The sequence below is a fragment of the Varroa jacobsoni genome, unplaced genomic scaffold (genome assembly GCF_002532875.2).
Source record: "Varroa jacobsoni isolate VJ856 unplaced genomic scaffold, vjacob_1.0 scaffold_454, whole genome shotgun sequence".
Taxonomy (NCBI): Eukaryota; Metazoa; Arthropoda; class Arachnida; order Mesostigmata; family Varroidae; genus Varroa; species Varroa jacobsoni.
Window position 1 is genome coordinate 173,340 of NW_019213356.1, and position 21,741 is coordinate 195,080.

General features: G+C 44.9%; 1 protein-coding gene across 1 annotated transcript in view; it reads left to right on the plus strand.

Moving 5' to 3' along the window:
• Positions 1-21,741, plus strand: part of LOC111260584 (uncharacterized) — a 183,135-nt gene that overhangs the window by 112,887 nt on the left and 48,507 nt on the right. The window contains exon 3 of the mRNA XM_022833463.2: positions 5,738-6,040. Within this exon, the coding sequence (XP_022689198.1) occupies positions 5,738-6,040 (303 nt within the window). The remainder of the gene's footprint in view (positions 1-5,737; positions 6,041-21,741) is intronic.

The window sequence follows — 21,741 nt, forward strand, 5'->3', positions numbered from 1 at the left end:
CCATTGGCACCCACTGCAGAAAAGGAGTAAAAATAAAAAAAAAAAAAAACTTTCGTTTTCGTTGGTTCTTCGCCTAGTCGGGTGGCTGACTAAGGCTCCTGCATGTCCGGCATGTCTAGAGCGCCTTCCCAGGTTTCCTTGAACCAGCAACGGCAGCCTGCTTCCGACACCATCAAGACTGCATACTTCTGGGCTTGTTATCGTTGGTGGTAGTTGGGACCTGCCTTCACGGTTGTCGACTGGCTTGTCCTGACTGATGTTCATTCCATTTGCGGCTTGCTGCGAAAGCGAGGCGAAGGAAAAAAAGTTGTGCAAATGTCGAGACCAGGCGCGCTACCGCCAATCGCCGCTCGCAGTCGTCGCTGTTGTGCAAAGGGGGCCAAACGAACCTTTCCTTCATGTTTCCGCCAACGTTACGCAGTACAACCAGCAGCTTGCGCACAGGCGCTTCGAAAGACCGCTGCCTGCATGCCTGACGTTTTCTGTGTTCAGATATCGTGCTGTTATTGCTGTTACAGGGAGCCGCAGTTCGCTGTTACCGCGGCCGCCGCCGCTGCCGTTACTGTCCCGAATGGCCGAGTCCACTGAATGCAGAGTAAAACACGTTGCCGCTAGTGGAATACGACGACCTCGTTCTACAGACCCGCATTCACCCCGTACAATCTGCCGTCAATCGTGTGATTCTGCCGCTTGAGAAAGAAAGAGAACCAGGATAAGAAACACAGAAAGAAAGAAAGAATTTTTTCAGTCTAGCGCTATATATTGCAACAATGGTAGCAGCAGCGAACAGCTACGTCCCTCCGTTACTAAATGTATATGCTGCTCACCCCATTTTCGCTGCCGCAAGTCTGCTCTATGCGCAGCTGGAGCACACGGACGGGCATTTCGAGTACTAGCAGCTGTAGCGGTAGCAGTTGTCGGACTCTGCCCAGCTTGTACCGATGCTGATGGTAATTTGGAGAAAGGGCGACAACGAAGACGATTTTTTTGTACTTCAAACACTGGGAGGGGAACGAGCTTACTGATGGGACTGTTGCGTCTGCTCCTGTCGCTGTCACTGCAAGTAAATGTGTAGCGGAAAGGTTTTCTATTACTTGTTGGGGTCGTGAAGTTGACAATGTGCATTGAAGTTTTTGATGAGCGTCGCATCGTTTCGTTTAATTGATTAGCTCTATTCAGTTATTTGAAAACGCTGAGGGATTGATCAAGTGACCAGCGGGTATATTTGTCCGTTTTGACCTGTCCCAAACAAAGACAACTCGGCTAAGCTATAGAAAGGGTTGAAAATATTTGACCGTGACGATGAACTTTCTATACACTCAGTATTTACTGGTCCAAGAAAGCACGTAGAATGTAAATAGCAGTGGAAATGTTTCTCTAAAGACACCAAGGAAAAAACGTGTACGCTTCATTTACTAACTTGACCTGCCTCGTTTCTACTACTCTGTCCTTTTGCAAACCTTCGATTCGTCTTGTTCTTCGATTTGTAGGAGTAAATCGTGTATACGTTTGTACAGCATTGCAAAAACGCTCGATTCAAGACTCTTGTTCGGGTCAGTAGTCAACTATAAGCCGACTGTTTTTCAACAGGACAGATGCCGAACCGACTGAGGCAGAGCCGCTGAAACCAATAACCTTCGAAATCTATTACTTCATGTGTCAGACCGCCAATCATCAAACGCTAACTTCGCAGATGTCAAATACCCGATGTTGAGATCCAACGGTATAATCCGTTTACACTCACTCATTAGCTGGGGTTGGAGACTTCACATTATGATAATGCCACTGCGCACTGCAAAGTACTGCTATGATATTTTTTCACGCCAATGGACCGTCACCGGCTTCGCGGACTTCCGTGAGACCCTTTCTTCGAATAATCTAGCAACCTAACACACATTAGTCTGAACTCCTCTAGACTTGCCATCGTTCCGACCTTCTTTTTCTTGTCTCTGTGCCACGTTGCGCGTATTATCTATAAACCTTTATTGCAACACTCATACAGCAAAGTTGGAAGAAAGTTGCGCCCTTCTGAGATTGTGTTTGGCCTGGCGCTCGAGTTCACCCTCATCGTGCCCCATTTCTCCCAGGTCTTTCTAGACCTGCCACATGCAGAGCAAACAGTACTTACTTGTCTCCAAGGCGTTATCGTTAGACGGATACCAATTGTGGAGGCTGCAGCTATGATTCTGGCCGCCATCACGTTGCCCAAAGAGCTCCAGTCGGCTAACCTACTTGCTTTCCGTGTTTACGGCAGTTTAAACTGGCACTGCCAGAAACAAGGGAGCACACTAAGCAGAAAAGTAGGTTGTTGTCGCAGAATCCAGACCAACATGTTATCTTGAGCTGGCCGACATGGGCGAGCCCTGCGGACATCGTCATGCGAATTCGTAAGACAGAGGGACAAGGAGAAAGATCTCCGTTTTCGAGTTACCCTAACCGCTGTACTGCACTCTAAGAATCGAATCGACACGATCTAACCCCGTTCAACCTAGTCCGACTTTGCGTCACAAGCTATGGCAATTTCGAAGTAGACTCATTCAACGGCGCCTGACCTCTCCTTGCCACGCTGCATCTTGCTTTAACAGCAGAAACGTGAAACACTTGCCTCTTATACGTTTCCCTCGTTTCCCTTCTACTTCTTACTTCTTCGAACTGCCTTATGCCTTTTTCCGTCTTCGAATAGAAGTCTGCAACCTAGCCGATGCAACGTATCGAGGCGAACAATGCAATAGCAAAACGAGACATGAGGGCGAACGACATGGGGCGGAGAGGACTATATCCCGCCGGTGTATGAACTAAGCGCACTGCAATTGAACTTTCCGTTTTGCTAAGGCCAGGGCAAAGCAAAGCACAGGGGCTCGTGCCTCCATCATGTGCAGGTCTGTCTACTTCCGTAGCGGTGTTTGCATCTATGTTTGCATGAACTAGATGTATTTGACGAGCGAAGTGATACATCGGATTGAGCGAAGGAAGCGAATGACGAGCCAAATGACAAGACACTACAATGCATAGGCATGACGATAGATAGTGATAGAGAAGAGGCTACGTGGGCGATAAATCAGAAGTGAAGTAGGGAATCGAGTAAAATGCGAAACGGATCGAAAAGTATATACTGGGAGGGATGCCAGTTGCACAAAACTTCTACTGTGATAGGGGCAAGCGGAGCAGCGGCTCTAGGGAGATTCCTTTAACATCCAGTTCTGTTTAAAGGGTTCGATTCTTCTTCTATTTTTTCTCACTACAATGTTGTCGCTATTGGGTATTCAATGTGATGTCAATGTTGCTGGTGCCACCTAACATTTGCCAGCTGGCCGTCTGGCTCTCCGCTAGTTCTCAAATCCGTATACCGATAGCTCAAGGACAATATCGATGCAGGGACGGCAACAGAAGACAAACGAGCCAAGAACTCGAGAGTATGACGTACCGACCGCTCGCCCGCTAGAACTGCTCGCTAAAAGAAAACAAATAGTGTTTTTTGTTTCGTTCAGAGGACGTCTTTGGTTCTGTTAACTTTTCGTTCCATGTGCACAGTGTGAGAAACGATGCTATGTTCTATTATAATAAATCTTGCCAATTGACAAGTGATTAGAGCTATTATTTATTCTTTGATTTCGACGATTCATTTGATTATCGACGAACGTGGGTTTTGAGACTGGTTAATAATATGTACATTAGCACATTGGCGCCTGCGTAAATGTCGTAAAGACGACACTGGCAGAGAAAGATGCCTTAAAGATGGTGATTGCTCTGCTAAAGACTAACTCGGCCATTGGAAGTCATGCTAGGTTCATGCATTACGGTACATACATTATTGTATGTGTTGAGGCTGAACAGCAGTTTTCGGCAAGGTCTTTGCGGCAGCTGGCGTATAACGAGTAGCTGGGTTGGGTAGGGTCCATCAGCTTGCGACCGGCCCGCGCTTGCTTGTTCCATGTTAGCGACGGAGAGTGCACGCGCTTTAATGAAAAAGCAATAGGATCGATAAATAACACAGCCGTCACGGAAGGGTGCTGTGGCGGTAACAACGGTCATAAATAATTAATATGCTGCTGTTACTCGTAGAAGCAGCTGTACGACTGGCAGGCCAGCTCTACGTAGCACAGCGCATTTTATGTCCCCGCCAGCTGCGTCTGGATCGCTGTTGAAGCCGTTGCGTCGCTAGCTACTGGAGAAACTCCGCTCTTTCGTGACCACCTGCCACCGGCTGCCAGCTGTAAGCTGTTCGTGGCCTCCACCACGAACGCATGTCTCTATTGTGGGAAATCACTGATACCATCGGTATCCCTCGAGCGTCGCCGGCTTCGATGATGGCGATTGCATGCTCCTCGCTACATCAGTGGTGACAACTATAACATAGCGAGAAAACCAGTCGAGCGAAACTGTGTACAATTGGCTCTGTATTGGCTGTTTGTTCTGCGCCCCTAATAGGCTTCAGTCAAACCACTGTTTATAGCCTTCCGATGTATCGAGGGTAGTCAACGAGATATAGAAACACCCTCCGCTTGTTGCAGCTAAATCAAACAACACATCATAGGTAAGCAAATCGTTTGAAGGAGATAGATTATGAAAATGCTCTCAACTCCCGACGGAACATGCAATTCCGTGAAATACCTACATCTCAACATGCAACATTACGTTCTAATGAGTAACCAGGACACTGTTTAGTATTTGTTTAATACTAGTCATCATTATATCTTAGAAAGTATTGAAACAAGAAAAATCCAAACTAGCAAGTTGTTTCCTCCACCAGCCGCCACCGTGTCGTTTGACTCGAACAGATTTCCTGACCTGTCGGCGCGGGTGATCAAACATTTGAATGAATGAAGTATCGTAGCGCATCGATTGTCTTCTTAAGCCCAGAAGAAAGGCGGCGTAGAAATACACATACAGTTTAGGTGAACCGTGTCAGACGGGCATGGGATCATCAGTATTAAAAGACTAGCTGGTTGGCTTTTATGGACTGCTTCAGCCGGTACTCGAGAAATCTTTTCATTCATTTGCTTTCTTTTTTGCTGTCCGCGATAACGAAGGGGCAGAGACCAGAAGAGGCGAGGGCCAAGAGGAGATCTGGTCCAGGGTAGATTATGTTCAAACATGTCAATTTATCATGGAAGCTTAAAGCTTCTACCCTCTTCTCTAACCGAATCCTATTTCACTCGGTCGTAGTCCTAGTTCCGGCCGACCATTGCTTTGACCATCAGCCGGCTGCAGATCCTAGTACAGCTGGCAAGGATAAGCGGTACCCGGTAGCTATTAGTCGGTACGGAAACGCCTTGTGTTTTTTCTCCTCCACTTGTTCCGACCATTCCATTTTACCGTTCGTTTCAACTTTATTTTTAAAAGGTTAATGTAGGCTGATGTTTTGTAGGTTATGTTTGCTTTGGCTTTCTCGTGTACCAAAATTCGTCTGGTCATAGCTGATATAGGTCAGGCTAGCCACCTACCTAACAACAGTTCTATAGCAACCGAATTCATCTTCGCCCGTCTTGTTTGAAAACTAAATATATTAGCTATATATAAATACATTAGCTAAGCTAACTATATTAGTACATTTTTACTTTAAATGCTTAGTAGCAGTAAAATGGGCTAGCGTCGGCGTTGTACCCGCTATTGCTGCCCTCTATTCTAATAGAACGCTAACGTACATCTTTATACCCATCGAAACGCTATACGCCATTTGTTAACCACGATCATATAAAGGCAGAACGAAAGTTAACAGAATCATTGCCTGTTTTAGGTGAATGCCTGCATGATTAGCAGTGGCTTGTGCTGCGTACTGGGTCTGGCTACAGCTTGCCTGGTTACGAACAAGAACGTCGACTCCCAAACACCTGACGCAGCGCCGCCTAGCGGTGCAGCAGCTCCGTCTGCTCCTGTGACGTCTCAAAGTGCAAATACGGGTGCCCAACTTTCGCAGATGTACAACACCCAGGTGTCGCCAGTTCTTACAGTTTCCGTTCTCGATATGGACGTAACCACCGGACGATCAACGTTTCTACCTTTAATTGGTTATCCGGTAAATCACGACTTTAACTTACAGGTGAGTAGCAGTAACAGTGTTAGTATCTGAATGAAGCGATTATAACTCTTTAGCTTCGAAAGTAGTCCTGAGATGAACCGCAGTGAATATATCGCACCGTACAACGTTCGTGCTTATGGATCAGCATATCAGCTGGTGCTCTAAAGATGCATACTCAGAAATACTTGATCCCTTATTGCGACTTCAACACAAAGGTACGCCGAGAAGAATTACAAAGAAATGTTATCTCATTGCTACGCTCGATGAAGTGCCAGATAACGTCGCATTTGGTATGTTTATTTTGACGCGCTACAAAGAACCGAACTTCCCCTTCGGTTAGTTTTCAGCTGTGTTTGAATATGTCTTAGAGACTAAGAATCAATTTTGACGAGCACATATATATATAATCTTAGTAAAGGATCAGCCTATACATTTCATTCTGGTAGTTCCCAACAGGCTTACGCACATTCGAGGCATTACTTTGTGTCTTCGTAAAATCTCCACATAGCCATCGCTTTAAGTTATTACGAGAAGGAGGCTAAGACTTACATTGAATTTGTTAAACTTTTGGTTACCGGGCTTCCCTAACGAAAACGTGCTTTCGTTATATAGATAAAAATGAAATTAAGACATCTTTAACCAAAACTCCCAAGGATTAAGGAAGGGATAATAGTGTATCTACATATTCAAATTCGAATGAACAATACGTCTTCTATTTAAAAAATAAACAAGGGCACCCATAGAAGCTAAAATAACGAGCTATAAATCTTTTCGTAATATGGATTAGGAGCCAAGACGAATTCGCAAAATATTAAGTTACTTCGGAAAATGTCCTTTCCCCTTAAACAGTGCTTGTCAGTTGAACCGAAAGAAAGGCCGTGAAAAGTGTTTCATTCTCATAAGTGTTTAGCTTACTATTAAAACCAGCATGTTTTAGCCGTCGGAGACAGGGCTGAATCCAGTGGAGGGCGGGTGCGATCGAAATAAAATAATAGGGATTAACTTTGGGCTTCGTCTGTCCCGACGCCAGGGATTCTCTATATTTCAAAAATATTTTTAGTCACGTCTACTGTTCACTAATTTATCCTGTTGATTTGAACTATAAAAACTCCGCCGCTTCACGAACGGAATCGAATGGAGTGACGTTCGGTAAATAGCGCAGCACCATTAATAATGCATGCTCGGTCACTGCCGCTCGCCCTATCCGCGCATTACCATCGTTCCATTAGTTAGTATGAAATAGTAATATTGCTCTATATGGGATGAATCTGCTCTATAGAACGAGATGGTAATTGGTAAAAGCTCAGAGAGCCTTAGGCCAATAAACACGTTTGGCTCTCTAGACAGATCGGCCGGAACGTCAGCGGAGGGCTGTCCTACGTACAATGGAGGAGCGGTCGAGCGCAAAATGAGTTTATCTCACCGCCTTTCCATCCCTGCGCTACTGCTATCGAGTGTGCGTCCGTTCGCCGTTCGTTAGAAGCCGTCATCCACCGGTGGTCTGAAGCTTTACATCCCTTCTCACTCCTGGAAAGAACACTGGTAGCCTTATCCGGCCGGCTGTGGAGTGCCTGAGGTGCAGTTGTCTAGCTAAAGCTGCGGTGAAACAGTGGAAGGAATGGAAAGAGAGTAGATAATTACTGCCGCTCCCGGCGGTATCCTTTTCTCTATAGAGGAAGCAAAGATACGAGAAAGCGCACAGGCCATCTTCCTCGTTGCCTGTTAGTGCTGCCGGAGCGTTCCATAGTAACAATGCTGAGATACACTCGTCAGTCAGTCAGTGACTTTTCAAGGTACCCGAAGCAGCAGTTTAGAAGATCAGCAAAGGACAGAACCAGTGTGAGCGCGGCTATGGGGACCCGCGGTCTATGCCGGCCACGATATATAGATTTTGCAATTAGAGCGAGGGAAGGACTCGAGCAGCTGTGCTACATACGAGGAGATGCAGTGGGCAGAGATCACCAAAACTCAACAATACAATGAAACGACTTCGAGCTTACGGCTCAGTCTGCAAGGGGTGAAAACCGATAGAAGCTGCTAGCAAGCCGTTTTGCAAAATCGTTTGGTGGTACGTACCGTTGAAACATAGCTTAATCCGAACTGACCCGGTCACAGAATGAGAATAAATACCGCTTTGCGTGAGTATCTATCCGTCGATAAAACTTGCATTAAGCGCTCGGTATTTTAAATAAAATGAGCATTCACTCTGATAGGCAAACACGCAAACAATATTTAGGAAGCCAGAGAAAGATTCTATAATGTATAATACATGTGTTATCGAACGAGGTTTCGAAGCTGCTTATTCTGCAGCAGGATGCTTTGCTATGAATGAAGATTCATCGCCCAGACTAAATCTCGCTACAGATATACATAAGCGAGTATGACTACAACTAGAAATAGAAGGAAAGAAGCCAAGATCGAGACAGACATATCAATATTTACTGCACACACATGCATTTACAAGAGAATCAGTGTGCGATAGTGACAAGCGCCAGGAACATAGAGGCTTATTTGGTCGTCCATGATAGATATTGATCACGAGCCGGCAAACTTTGTACAAAGTTGTGCCTTGCTTGCATAAGGCCTTCTCATACCTACGGACTGACATAGCTTGATCTTTACCTCGATGGCTTAGATGTGGGCTCTTTCCCAAGCTGTGTACGCGTCTAGTGCCATTTGGCACCACGCAGGAGCCGGACGGGGGAGGATCGGAGTAACGTGGCGGTGCCGGTTACCCCTGGGAGTCGTAAACTGCCGGCGAGTAGAGGCTCGAACGAAGAGCCCTTTAGACAAGAACACTCGCTCGAAGAAACTAAACTTCAGCAACATAAGGTCAAACAACCGATTCAGACAGGGCTCTTGAAGCATTCTCGGATGAACCGTTCGAGTGTGTGAGGGTGAAACGAGGTTTATGACAACAGCAATAACAAAAACAACAAAGTGGAAGCCACATCAAAAAAAACCGAAGTCATCTTTGAGATGTTGCGGAGGACTATGGAATCATGTCGTACACGTTTCTCGGATGCGCATAATCCATAGGACGATAAACTCCGATGACGTAGTGCCAAAACATTATTTCTGTAGCTGATTAGGTTTTACAACTGCGTCGTAAATGGTTTTTTTTTTTGCTTTTAGGAGAAAACGTTAAGAGTTTGTTCAAGGTTGATTCGGTATGCATGCGCCAAACAACGGTTATCCTGAAGTATTCGCTGGCGTAATGGAGTGCCGCTTTATTAATTGATTATATTAATTTATGTCAATATAAATGGATCATGCAATTACTAGAAGTCGCATTTGAAAATTCATTAAGCGTATACTAGCGTTTAGATGTTGTCCACGATACAATATTAAAAAGGCAACAAACTATGGTCTTGATTTTAAGTTACTGCTGGTTGCTTTTCTTGAAGATTTCATTGGACAAGGAAGCCAAAAATTGGCTAAAGGCTCAATCCTATTGATGGCAAATAGCGTCTTTGATGGGTTGCAAACAAAGTTGCAGGTGCATTCTCGTCGACTGTTTTTAACCTGCCGGAACTCAATTGTGACTGAACGCCCTTGACAGCCTTAGCTTTCACTTATTTCACCACAAACGGCACGTTCTCCTTTTTAAAATCAATTCTGTTCAAGTTCCGGTTCGGAACAAGCAGCTGCCCGAGTATAAAGTAATAGAATCGAAAGGGAAAAGGAAACTCATGGCTGAAAGGAGTGCTCAGTAGAAGAACGAGGTCCGTACGATTGTATGATCTTCGAACGACTGTTTGATCTGCATAGAGCACGCATTGAGCGCGACGCAGCTTGCGCTTGTTTTCGGATACCTTCTTCGGATGCATCGTTGATTCTAGGGACACTTGCTTGAGAAAGCTAAATTTGAGGATTCATGTGAAGGAATGTTTCTACGGAGATACAGCACAAATTGATAACTGTATGTCAAGCATGCAGGGAGACCATCTTATACGAATATATAACACATTAAATTGAGAACGAGTAGAGCAAACGGCTACTCTAGACACAACTCGTGGCGTGCTTCTTGCGTTCTTCTTAATTTCACCTTATGATCTAAGTGATTCCAGGGGGCATTAAGCAGAGAGGTGGATCTAGCATGAAAAGCGTCCTAGAAGCGTTAAGGGGTTATGAAAGTGTCTTGGCTGTATTTCGTCCTAAAGACTACTTTTTCGTGCTTTTATACGGTGGGGATTCTTGGACAGCAGCAGCATCAGCAGCAGCGGATGTGTCTTGGCACATGTTTTGGGGGTGGTCCTCATGGCTCATACATTTCGTCGTCTTAGAGCTGGCGATAGATGGTAGAGGAACTGGTTGAAGCAGCAGACGTCACCTTATTTCACCTCTGCCTTTACCTCCTTTGGACTGAAGGTGAGGGTTGGATAGAAAGCATCGAGAAGAGACTCTTCTGGGAGCAAATCGCCGACGCACGACGACTCACTCCGCTTTTCCGTCTACCTGGTCGCCCTTTCTTTCTGTGCGCTGGACGCCTTTGCCCTGGTACTCCAGGTCTTCCTACCACGGTGCGACTGCAGCAGCTCTAGCGGCCGTCGCAGTTGTACTTCGCCTTCGTTCGTATGCTTTATTCGGCCGCTCGACGTGCGAGTCATACCAAGTACCATACGCCTCTATTTCCCCCGGCAGTTCCCCACTCGATTGGCCCGAATCCGTCCGCCACATTTACTGCCACCGCCACTGGCGGTCTCTTGTTGGCGGATCCTAATAAGCCGTACCAGAACCATGAACAGCCACGGCTCACAACGCCACTTTCGTCCGTCTTCAGTGAACGGAAAAGGCGCTTCAAGTGCCCAACACGATACGGCGTCAACATCGGAAGCAAAGCCCTTTTCTCCTTCGTTCTCTTGCTGTTTCACGCTTCAGGACGAGCGTGCTTCTGATGCACCAAAGCTACAAGGAACGAGACAATTTGCATGGCAATTACCTGGAGACGTTAACGAGGAGGACGCTGAAGCAGGCAGACTCAGCCTATTGGTAAGGCTTAGTTGTCGCTAGCCGATGTCAGTCCTTGGCTTGGACTAAAGAAGCACCGTTATTTTTAAGCCTCCAATTTTAGAATAATAGCCAGCCGTGCAACTCTTAGGAAATGGAAGACAACGAAAGAAAGCCTTATGCAGCCGCTATGGACAGGCTGAATGACCGACTCGAAAAGTCAGAACTTTAATTGCTGGAACTTTGACCGTCCAACTTAATTGCACGTAGAAGATCAAACCAAAATTTTTTAACCCATGGCGAATTTTAGTCATACCTCTAAACGTAGAATCAGGCAGTTTTGTGTGATAAGTTCGTTAATGGGCACGGCAATGTTATTTCTCTTGTAGTCGAAGAATAACCACAGGATCGGACACGAACGAAACTGGTAAACAGCAAAATGTTAATACAAGTTAGTTACCAAAAGCTCTCTATTGTTTTTGAGACCACAGGTTCTGGTTGTGTTAGATCTTGTATCTCTTTTGCGGATAGATCCGGTGTTCTTAGATGCGTTTACGCTTCTACAATGATCGTCCATCACTGTTCTGGTAACGGGGGCTCTGAGTGAGCAGTTCAAAGAAATGATGAGCTTTACTTCCTTGGTTTCCTGTGGCATACTCCTGGAAACATAATGGGATGTACACATTCATATGGGTCACAATGAAGACCACATGCTCTACTATGTGAATCTTATAAGACACAAATGGCAAGATCTTTCCTACCACAAAGGCAAAAAAAAGTTAAGCCAGCTGCTGTTGATGTAATGAATTTGCCAGCATCATACAGGTGTAGAAATACCCACTAGGCAGCAATGTTGATCGGTAAGTTGAGTCTATAACTCACACCACTACGAGGGACCCCACTGATTCCGCAAACTTCGACTATAAACTCTGAAAAGAACAACTTCCTGTTCGTGGCGTCACTGGTAATAACTAAAGGATATATTAGAGTAAACCTGGGTGAGCGCTTCCTACATCAACACTTTTGGGTGGTAATGTTCTGTTAGCCAGCACCTACCGAATTCAACATATAAGTGCAGGTGCTCGTTTGATTTTGGCAGTACTATATATCATCAATGCTAATGCCTATTGAGATGCTGATGTAAAACTAAAAAAAGGAGACAGTGATTAGAAACAAGAGTGACTAGTATATATAGAATTTACAAACAAGAAGTTCAATAAAATGTCAACACACTCAAATACAGAGAGGGAGAGGGATAACAAACGTTAAATAGAATCCATAAACGCCCCTTACTTGGATCGTTTACGTAGGTGCGACTTTGGTATAAAAGGAGATCCAAGATAAGTTGACGAAATGAAGGCATTTTTCAGCCACCTCATACGGGGTGCGAGATGACGTCGCAGCAGGATAGGACAAGGGCATCGCACGAACACCGAGAAAAAAAATTAATTAAAAAATTCTAATTACCCACATGGGGCTTATCATTTACGAGAGGGAGATTGCACCGCTTCTGTCCCGCTATAAACGTAATCACTGTGGGCAACTTTTCATAACTCGAAACGAAAAACACTCAGAGCAGATTGTAGGTTTAAGAGTTGACTGTGTAATTAGCTATGAGCATACCCACTAGCCCAGTTACTGAGAATGAAGCACCGCCATGACAACGACGCGACGTGCTTATATAGCTCGTGTTGTTCGAGACACCCTCTAGTTATTTAGTGAGAATAGAAGCTGCTCGCTATATAAACGCTAGCGTTGGGGCAGTGTACTGAATTGTCGGAGTCATGAACGCGTCGCAAAATGCCTATAATATGAGAAAAAACATTTCTCGATCACCAAATGTCGTGTTTAGTCGTTCTGTATTTTAGTTGATGCACTAAGTGACTTGTTAATCTGGCCGATAGTGTCTACAGTTACTTTATGTCTAAGAGATACCTTGCAGATGCTCCAAAAAATAGTTTTTACTATTGGCTTTGTTTCGTAGAGCCAACAGCATTTGATCCTTTCTACTCACGAACCGCGATGGCTGTCGACACGTGCCGTCCATTAGAATTCTCCGAAGACCTTAACCGAGTGTCGATGTGACTTGGCTGCTAAATGTGCCCAGACAACGACAGCAACACTGCAGTAGAGAAGATGGCGCCTTAGTAGTCGTTTATATGTCACGCTTATTCTGGAGTTAGGGCTAGAAGGAAGAAAGGTTTTTTTTAGGAAAGGATACGAAAAAAGGAAAAACTCTTAGGAAACAGTAACTCGCGACGTTATCATTCCAGGCAAGGTGGCTATTTTGAACCTGGGATGTCCTATCCACTAGGCTAAACACACGACACCATAAAGCTAAACGGTTTCTTCACAAGGCAAAATCTTTCAGTGTATCTTTTTAGAGGCAGAAAAAGAGCTTGTAATAATTGCGACTGCGAATTGCACTGATAGATAAATACTAGACTACGGTGAGGGTAATGGTGTGCTTGATGCGGCTGATGCGGCTCACCAGTGTCTCTGGCCTCTGCATGTGCTTACCATGTTGACCTTTTTCAGCTGACTAGTGGCTCTGTAAATTCATGACCACCTCACTGTAATCGTCGGTTCTTCCCAGTCTTCAATATGAACAGTCAACAATTATGTGTAGACCACAAGTTTTAGCACTCCTCTTGAATGAATTTAGGTATATATTCAGTACTATAACTATTGGGGTAGCTTCGCGCGCGCAATTCAAAAACATCTAACGAGCTTCCAATAAGGGACGTTTTAATTAGCTTATTATGCTCGCGCAAGAAAGCCGTGACTAAGAAAAATAATAGAGTCCCCGAAATGATAAAGGATACAAATTGTCCTAAAAGAACAGCTATACGTTACTCGTGTCGACGACGAAATTTCCCTTTAAAATCCCACCTTAATTTAACACGTGAGAACAGATCAAGGACGTGATTGCAGTCTAGCGTACAATATATCGGTGTGTTGACAAGTGCATTCAGCTGATCCGTACGATAGAAGTCGGTATAGATTTTCCTAATATTTATATATGTGCCTTCTTTTCTACTGATGTATCACCGAACATCCGCTGGACTGTCTGTACTGCTACCGGATGTAGCTCCGGTGTGCGATCTAGGTGAACGACCCGGTCGCTGACTACCGTTTCTCCCAGCTTCCAGTACGTCTCGATGCCTGTAAAGTCGTGACAATTGAATAGTGGTCATCGGCCCTAAAAATGCCTAATGTCCATGGCGGATTTCAGCAGTCTTTGAGTAGCGAAAACATGAATTTAGCTTGACATCACAGACGTATCCTCGTCATTTATACTAAGCAGTAATTGTTAACTGCAGCAGCTTGTTGACGTGGGCAAACTTGGTTTCTCGGCATCACTGTTTTTCATTGAGTTTTTCCCTAATTCTCTAACTGTAGAAACCTTCGACTTATCTCAGCGCCGACTTCCTCTACGCTTGGTTCTTGAACTAACATTTTGATTTTCGTACTGTAATGAGGTAATTCACGGATTAAAGCTATTAACTGGTCGTTGAAAAACTGGTACTTATCGAGAGTTTCAGTATTTCCGATGGTAATTATCAACCTGATGACTATGCTCCCCAAGCATTGGAAAGTCAATACCTTTTACACCAAATTATTGCGTCCACCGATACTTGATTGTGCTAGCTTATAAATGATAACACGGTTTGGCATATCTCTGCATCGAGTATCCTGGCAATTGTGGTAAGCGTAACGGTCTGGCTACTCAGCTAAGACCAACGTCCGCGAGTGGACGTGTTTCTCTAGTATCTGTGCCTCGCTAATCTTTTCTAGCCGCCCGGGGGCCTGCGGTGCGAATTACTACCATACTGTAATCGTGTAACCCTTCCTTTATTTTACTTTCATCCGACACATACAACGAGCAGTCATATAGAGATAACATACGTTAATATTTTTCTAAACGAACTCGTATTATAGTTCGATACCTATTAGAGTACGTAATTTAAAGATGTCTAGCAAGCTTCCGGTAACAAACATTGCTTAGTTTGTCATACACGTTGCGTCTTTCGTTCAAATCTATTTTTAAATGAAACCGCTAAGGAACTAAAAAATTACTTCCTACAGTCCGTGAAACCGGGTCGCCACCCATCATTTGCTCCGGCATCTCCTGCCGACACCCCCTAAATCGTTCCTGTGCAACCTCGAACCTCCAACCGTTCGTTCTCTCATTTTCTCAAATTTTCTTACTTTTCAGTCGTCTCCTTTAGCCTCGGTCAGACAAGCTCGGTTTATTTTTTTCTCTCGCGTACTTATCTCGCTACATTTATTCCCGCATAGATCAGGACGTATTTGTACATACACACACATCTTTGGTCCGTCCAGTTGAAAAATCTGTGGGTAGGCCGAGCAGTAAGAACAAGCAGTATCCGCTACAACGACCTCATCTAATTCTTCAGTCTTTTCACCAAACCCGCAGCCGATGACGTTGCTCCGCTACCTCTTCGGCCACCCCTGAAGCTCATGCTCTGCGATCTCCGTTCCGATGGATAGATAATAATCGAATCAATATTTTTTCCCCTACTCAATTCTCCTTGTTCGCTTTTGCTTCTTTTCTATATATCTCTTAAGTTGTTGCAGCTGTAGCTTACTGAGCTTGGCCTGTTTTCCCGGTTTTGATTGTGGTAGGCCGGGTGGCTTTAGCGGATCGAGGAGCCTTGTCGATCCGGCCGATCTGCGGCTCGGTGGCCTTGTAGCGAATGTATTTGATCGATTGAATACAGTATCTCAGCTGTGACGTTGGCTCTGTGTGTGGTACAACGTCAGCAGCAGAAGCGGCAGTCGCATCAGCGGGAAATCCTACTGACAGAAAGGAAGCTCTCGCCATCGAGTGTTAGCTAAAGTTCGTCGGTAAAACACGTGCACCAGCAAGACACGTTTATATTTATACATGGCCGTCCACAGATACGCGGTCGATGAATCGATGGCTGTTCTTGTAATTCAGCAAGCAAGATATGGGGAGCATCATCAGAAAATAGTGATGACAGATTAGTTTTACATTGATAAGCATAACGGAAAAATGCGCTTGCGGTAGCTTGTATTCGACAACACAACACAATAGAAATGGCTGTATGTGTATGCTATACGTGCATACTCATACCTTTTGCCAAGAACGCTGAATGATATCAAATCGCGTGAAGTTGTCAGAAGAAATCGATTTGCCTAACAGATTGGCCACGCTGCGTAATGTATTTACACAGAAAGTCATGTATCCTAAACTCAAAATGGTTTATTTTGATAAATCGCTGAGGACTAATTCAACGAGCTAAACGACTTAGAACACCACCCCTCCTGATGGTTCTTGCGCACTAAACCAAATTCTAGTTCCTTTTTTATGAGCACATCATTGTGCATTGTTAGCTGCGACTCGCTATTTTGAAACGTGCTGTGTAGCGCGATCTTGCTTAGGGTTGCTATCTTAAACCGTTGATCTTCGAGCTTGTTGAGAACAAAGGGCCTCCTTGGAAAAGTACAGTGTTTTCTTTGTGTTTTCGATACCACGGTTGCCAAAATAAGCCTTATTTTTATATCGTCGCTAGTAAAAGGAGTGGTGATCTTCTGCAGAGAAGTGAGCATGATATTAAATGCCAATCTCAGTCAAGAATGTCGTAGAGAAAACACAGTAGCCGATTGTCTAATGACAGCTTTAAGAAAAAGCGGTGTCTTACATTGTGAGCTTGTAATGCAGGAAATTTCTCGCAAAAAATAGGGACGCCAACGTGGATCTCGCAACATGGGAACCACGTGACAAATACCAACTGAAGGCGCTCGATGATCGCATGTGTTGCTTTGCACTTCAGCAGATTTAAATAGACCTTTACACGCAACTCGAAATCAAATAGGTAAAAAAGTAGTTCTGGACCTAGCTAAGGACAGCGTATTTCTCGTGCCGTAACATTTCCACCACTAATACTAGCATTGTCACTTTGTAGCAAAACATTGGTACAGCAGCCCTCCACTCTGTGAAGACTTGATACAGGAAAGCGACTTATGTCTGTTTTTTGAGCTAGCTGACCAAAGGTCGCCACCGGACAACCCTCAACTGCCGGCCGGTATCGCTGGTTGCTGTGTAGGCGTTGATTGTAGGCCCATACGTATACAATCTTTCTGCCTCCCTTATGGGCCTCATATCGACGAGGGTAGTTCACCCATCTATTGTCACCCTGGTCCCATTCTTCCCATCCTGTGGAGAACGATTATTTTTCGCTCTCCTGAGCACATAGAGAATCGTGGCAACAGAGAGCCATTATAGGCGTGTAGTTCTCTCCTTCACCCGTCAGTGTGGAGCCTGTTGTTCACCAGCCGCTTGCCTGCCTTTCCGGGCTTGAACGTACTCCCCCACTCGCCGCTTACTGACTCGTCAACAAGCCAACGCTCGCGTCGGCAGCTTTTCGGCGTCTAATTCAACCCCGATTTGGAAAGAGGTCCAGACCTAAGCCAGAAAGGTCTGCCCTTCGCCTTACTGGAAGGAGTAGCTGCAAGTGTAGTATCAGACGTCCTTCGAGGTTTTGCAAGTGCCTATGCTTAGACCTCAAGTTTGCTCCGATAACCCTCTAACAAGCACGCAGTCGCACATAGTAGACAGGAACCGCCGCTGGGGGAGTAACAATCGTGTGTGTTCACTAACTTCACTTAACTGTACGTAGAACGACAAGCACAATCTGGAAACCGCCGGTACCAATGAGAACGCATCGCGCCTGTGGGGCACATTTTTGAAACGGCGCGGCACGCTTATGCAGTATGTGAATTTAACTGAAGTCGAGTAGCAGCTAGATCTATTGCAATTGCGGCAGATTATGTAAGTGCTAGTGCTTGCTGCAGGCTAAAAACCGGAACTGCAGCGATCAGTGTCGATTATATATGAGCAAAAAGAAATCATTGTAATCATTATGATCCAAGTGTGATGTAACTTATTTAGATTCATCTACATGATTGCTACGGCACGAAAAAGAAGCCTCACATGATCATGGCTGAAATACCATTAAATCCCTGATCGGCATCGAAACATTTTAACTTTTCGAAAATACTATGTGCAGCTTTTTTATGTGACAATGCAAGACTTTTTAGCCGTGATTAGATTAGACCGGTTCTACCTACAAAGCTTAATTATGAGCGAGCAGCTACGACGCGCTTGGGGTTCGTTACCGTGTTTTGTAATGAAATCACTATCGTCGTTCCTTCCGAACTGTCACAGTCGGGATTTTATGCGATTTTATACGCTTAGGATGGTTGTCCACAAACAGGGCGACCTATATTGCCTGCTCTGTACTAGCGCTCCTATCTATCCGGGTCTTTTTAGGTTTTCCGCATAGCGGTCAACTCTCACACACGACAATAAAGTGATCCTTGACTGACCATTACCTTCTAACCTGTCATCCAAGTGGTTGACTGGGTCTGGTATTCAGCAGGCGCTCAGTTCCTTGCTACTCAGCACAGAATCTTGACCACTACCCGTATTCTATGACAATTTAAGGAACTATGAGAAGAGTGGACAGAAATAAGAGAACGAACGAACTTCAATAGACCCTAACGTGGACATCGGGGCCTATCGAGGTTGGACTCGATGTATTTTTTTTTCACGTAGCAGTCTTTTTCGTTTTTAAGTTTCAGCCGAAGGTGATCTATAGCGACATCTTCAACATCCGATTTGATATTAGCGAGCGTTAGATATATGGGTCAGGCACCACTCGTTTCAATATGACACCTAATCCACCTAAGAGATGAGTAAGGTTCTTCCTCTTTGTCCGCGAATTTCGTCCCGATTGACATACAAATGTAACTGGTATTGATTGTAATGTAAATGAAGTTTCTACTAATCGAATTTGGATTCTGCTGTAACAAAAGCATGTCTGGCAGAGAAAAACACGCACCGATTTAGTCACCTTAGAAATATATACGGCACGCGCGCGGATCGTTGCCTAACGCGAGCAGAAGCAGGATCAAAAAAGCGACAGGGATCAGAGAGACGTAAGCTGTTAGAACACGAAAACTAATAAGAATGTTAAACACTTAGGGCCGAGACGAAAGAGAAAAGAGGTAGCGTCATCGGACCATGCGAAGTAAGCGACCGAACTGAAGTGGGAAAGGGCGTGGTAACCGCAGTAGGGTGCCCCCGTGTCAGTCCGTCACTTGAGGCTGGTAGAGAGAGAAGGAAATAAAAGAGAGGGCGTTCGTATTTTTCAGCATATGTTTGTGTTCATGTATGTGCAGTTCTATGTGCAAGTGTACTCAAGCGGCTTTGAATTCTTACGACGAGGAGAGCTGGAAGCGAGTGTTAAAACCCGAGGACAGGATAGAAACAGCAGTTTTTGCGTATTATCCTCTATTTCTCTTGAGTTCGAGCTATGAGCGCTACCGACGCTGATGGCGATGCAGACGCCGCTTAAAGAGGGCAAAACAGCTCAAGGGAATGACAACGAAAAAGAAGATATGCGGTCTCTCACTTCTTCTTCAGCTATTACTGTTGTTGGCCGAAACTGAGGCGTGCGCTTGTCCTATCACTGGCTAGATCCTGCAAATAGTTTCTTAGCAGAATTTCGTACAAACAGATGTCTGCTTCCTAAGTACGCGATTACGTGTCAGCGGGCACTTCTAGCGTCGTAGTGAAATGGATTGGACGAAACGTTTCTCGGCCGCGTCTTTTGAAACTAACGTGCCTATTCAACTCCCCGTTGTCCGGCCTTTGGCGGCCGTACCGATGTAACAGCATTAGCGACATATGGTGGAAAGGCTGTCCGTGAATGGCAAGAAAAGTGCGTTCAATAAGAGGACTAAACAAAGATAAACAGAACAGACAGAGTCGAAACTGGCCCTGGCAGTACGTGGGAACAAGAGACTACTCAAGAGTTTCCACTAACTGTGTCCTCCACCGTAGATCGATTTAAGCGCTAATAGCCTTAACGTTACCAGCGAGCAAAGCTGTTGTCGGAACACCGATTAGCAGCGATGCAAGAAAATACTTTCTGAATACCTCCAATTTAAATGGAACGTACAACACATGTACGAATGAACACCAGCCCGAGAAAATCATTCAAACGTTCCGATACCCCGCGTCTTCCTTACGGCTCGTACAAATCGAGAAGAAGGAAGAAAGAACTTAAGAAAACGAATTTTCAAGACGTTCGCTTACTCTCTCGAAAAATAGCGCATATGTCTGAATGTGTGTGTGTGCGTGTGGGGGTGACGTTCAAGTCTCTCAGCGCAGCCGACTTGTTCGTCTGGAAGTTTTGGCCTTCGTCCTTCAGCAGGTCGGCTCGTTCAGCCAGCCGTTATTTCACTTTAGACGCCTCACTAACAACAAAGGGAGGCCAAGCAGAGTTGGCCTAGCAAGCAACCATCAACCAAATCTTTTGCTTTGCATCTTTCTTTTTCTTTGGAAGTGGCCGTTGGCCTCCTATAGCTATGAATACCACATTACTAGGCCAATAGTTAGGCTTGCCTCCCCAGAGAACTCGATAGGGGTATGTAGCGGGACGACGTGGTAAGGCATGAAGGGTCTCAAATTTTCCAAGTCAGTAAAAGTCCGAGCATTGCCGTCCATTCAACTTGAATGCGGCTGGAGTTAGACGAACGAGAGTTATTGGTTGAGACGCGAAGGAAGGAAGAAGAACACAGAGGAATAGACAGTAATGAAGTGGAGAAAACTCAAAACTAATTCTTAAACCGATTAGTTGTGCTAACACCTCTTTCGTCATTAAGGGCATTGATGAAAAACAGATGTAACGGGCACGTGTACGCATGTACATACTAGTATATAGGTTAAAAAGACTTTTCTAAACTACCACTATCCTATTACTATTTTTAATTACGGGTATAATAGTAATTTAGTTGATGGGATGCGATTAGAATATAAGTACTGTATTTTTTAAAATTTTTCTAAAACGGAAATCTTTCTCTTGTGAACGAAATAACCGGTGGTATTGTTTTCACCTAGCTCATGACTATTCATAACTGAAATATCGACTAAAACTCTACATACATTCCGACTAATTTTTCTGTCTACTTTGGCTATGTTGCCACAAGAGTTCGAACTATAAACCAACGATTAATACTGTAAATTCAATTTTTACAAACTGTGCGTCTGCTGGCTCTTAGTGACAACTGGCACGCACATGCAGTATGCACATATGGATCCTTATGGTACTTCTGGTGGTTCATAATTTTTTATTTTTATTACTATCTCATGAACTTAGCCGCATTTATTCCGGACCGCCTAAATAATCTTCGTTATGGCTGTGGATTTCCTAAAAATTACATTTTTCTTCCTTCACATACTTGGGCGTTTTTCCTTCCCCCCTTTTTTTCGCTGTCTAAACGAAAGGGCCACGCACCTACTCCTGCCCCCTATGGATTGCGGCAAGTTTATGTCTAAAGACTAACTAAAGACGACGACAGGTGCTTGAATGCTCGAAACACTGAGCGGTTGGGGGAAAGGACAGTCGAGTGTGGTCTATTGAGGCAAGACCTTCGTGAGTTGTATGTGCTGGCAGGAGAATTGAGGATACACAAGGCGGCACTACTACTGAATGCTGAAGGCACCACCGATGACAGCGTGGGGCGCGGCGATGACGACGCCGTCGCCGCTTAGTGTTACCGAACACTGGGTCGGTGGGCCCTCGCGGCGACTAACGAGCTTGCTACCTTCGATAATTGAATCAAGCCCAGCTCACCGAACTTTCACTATCGCTGCTGTTGGCATCGCTACCGCCGGCGCTTTGACGAACCGTTTCAACGACCAAAGAACATGGCTG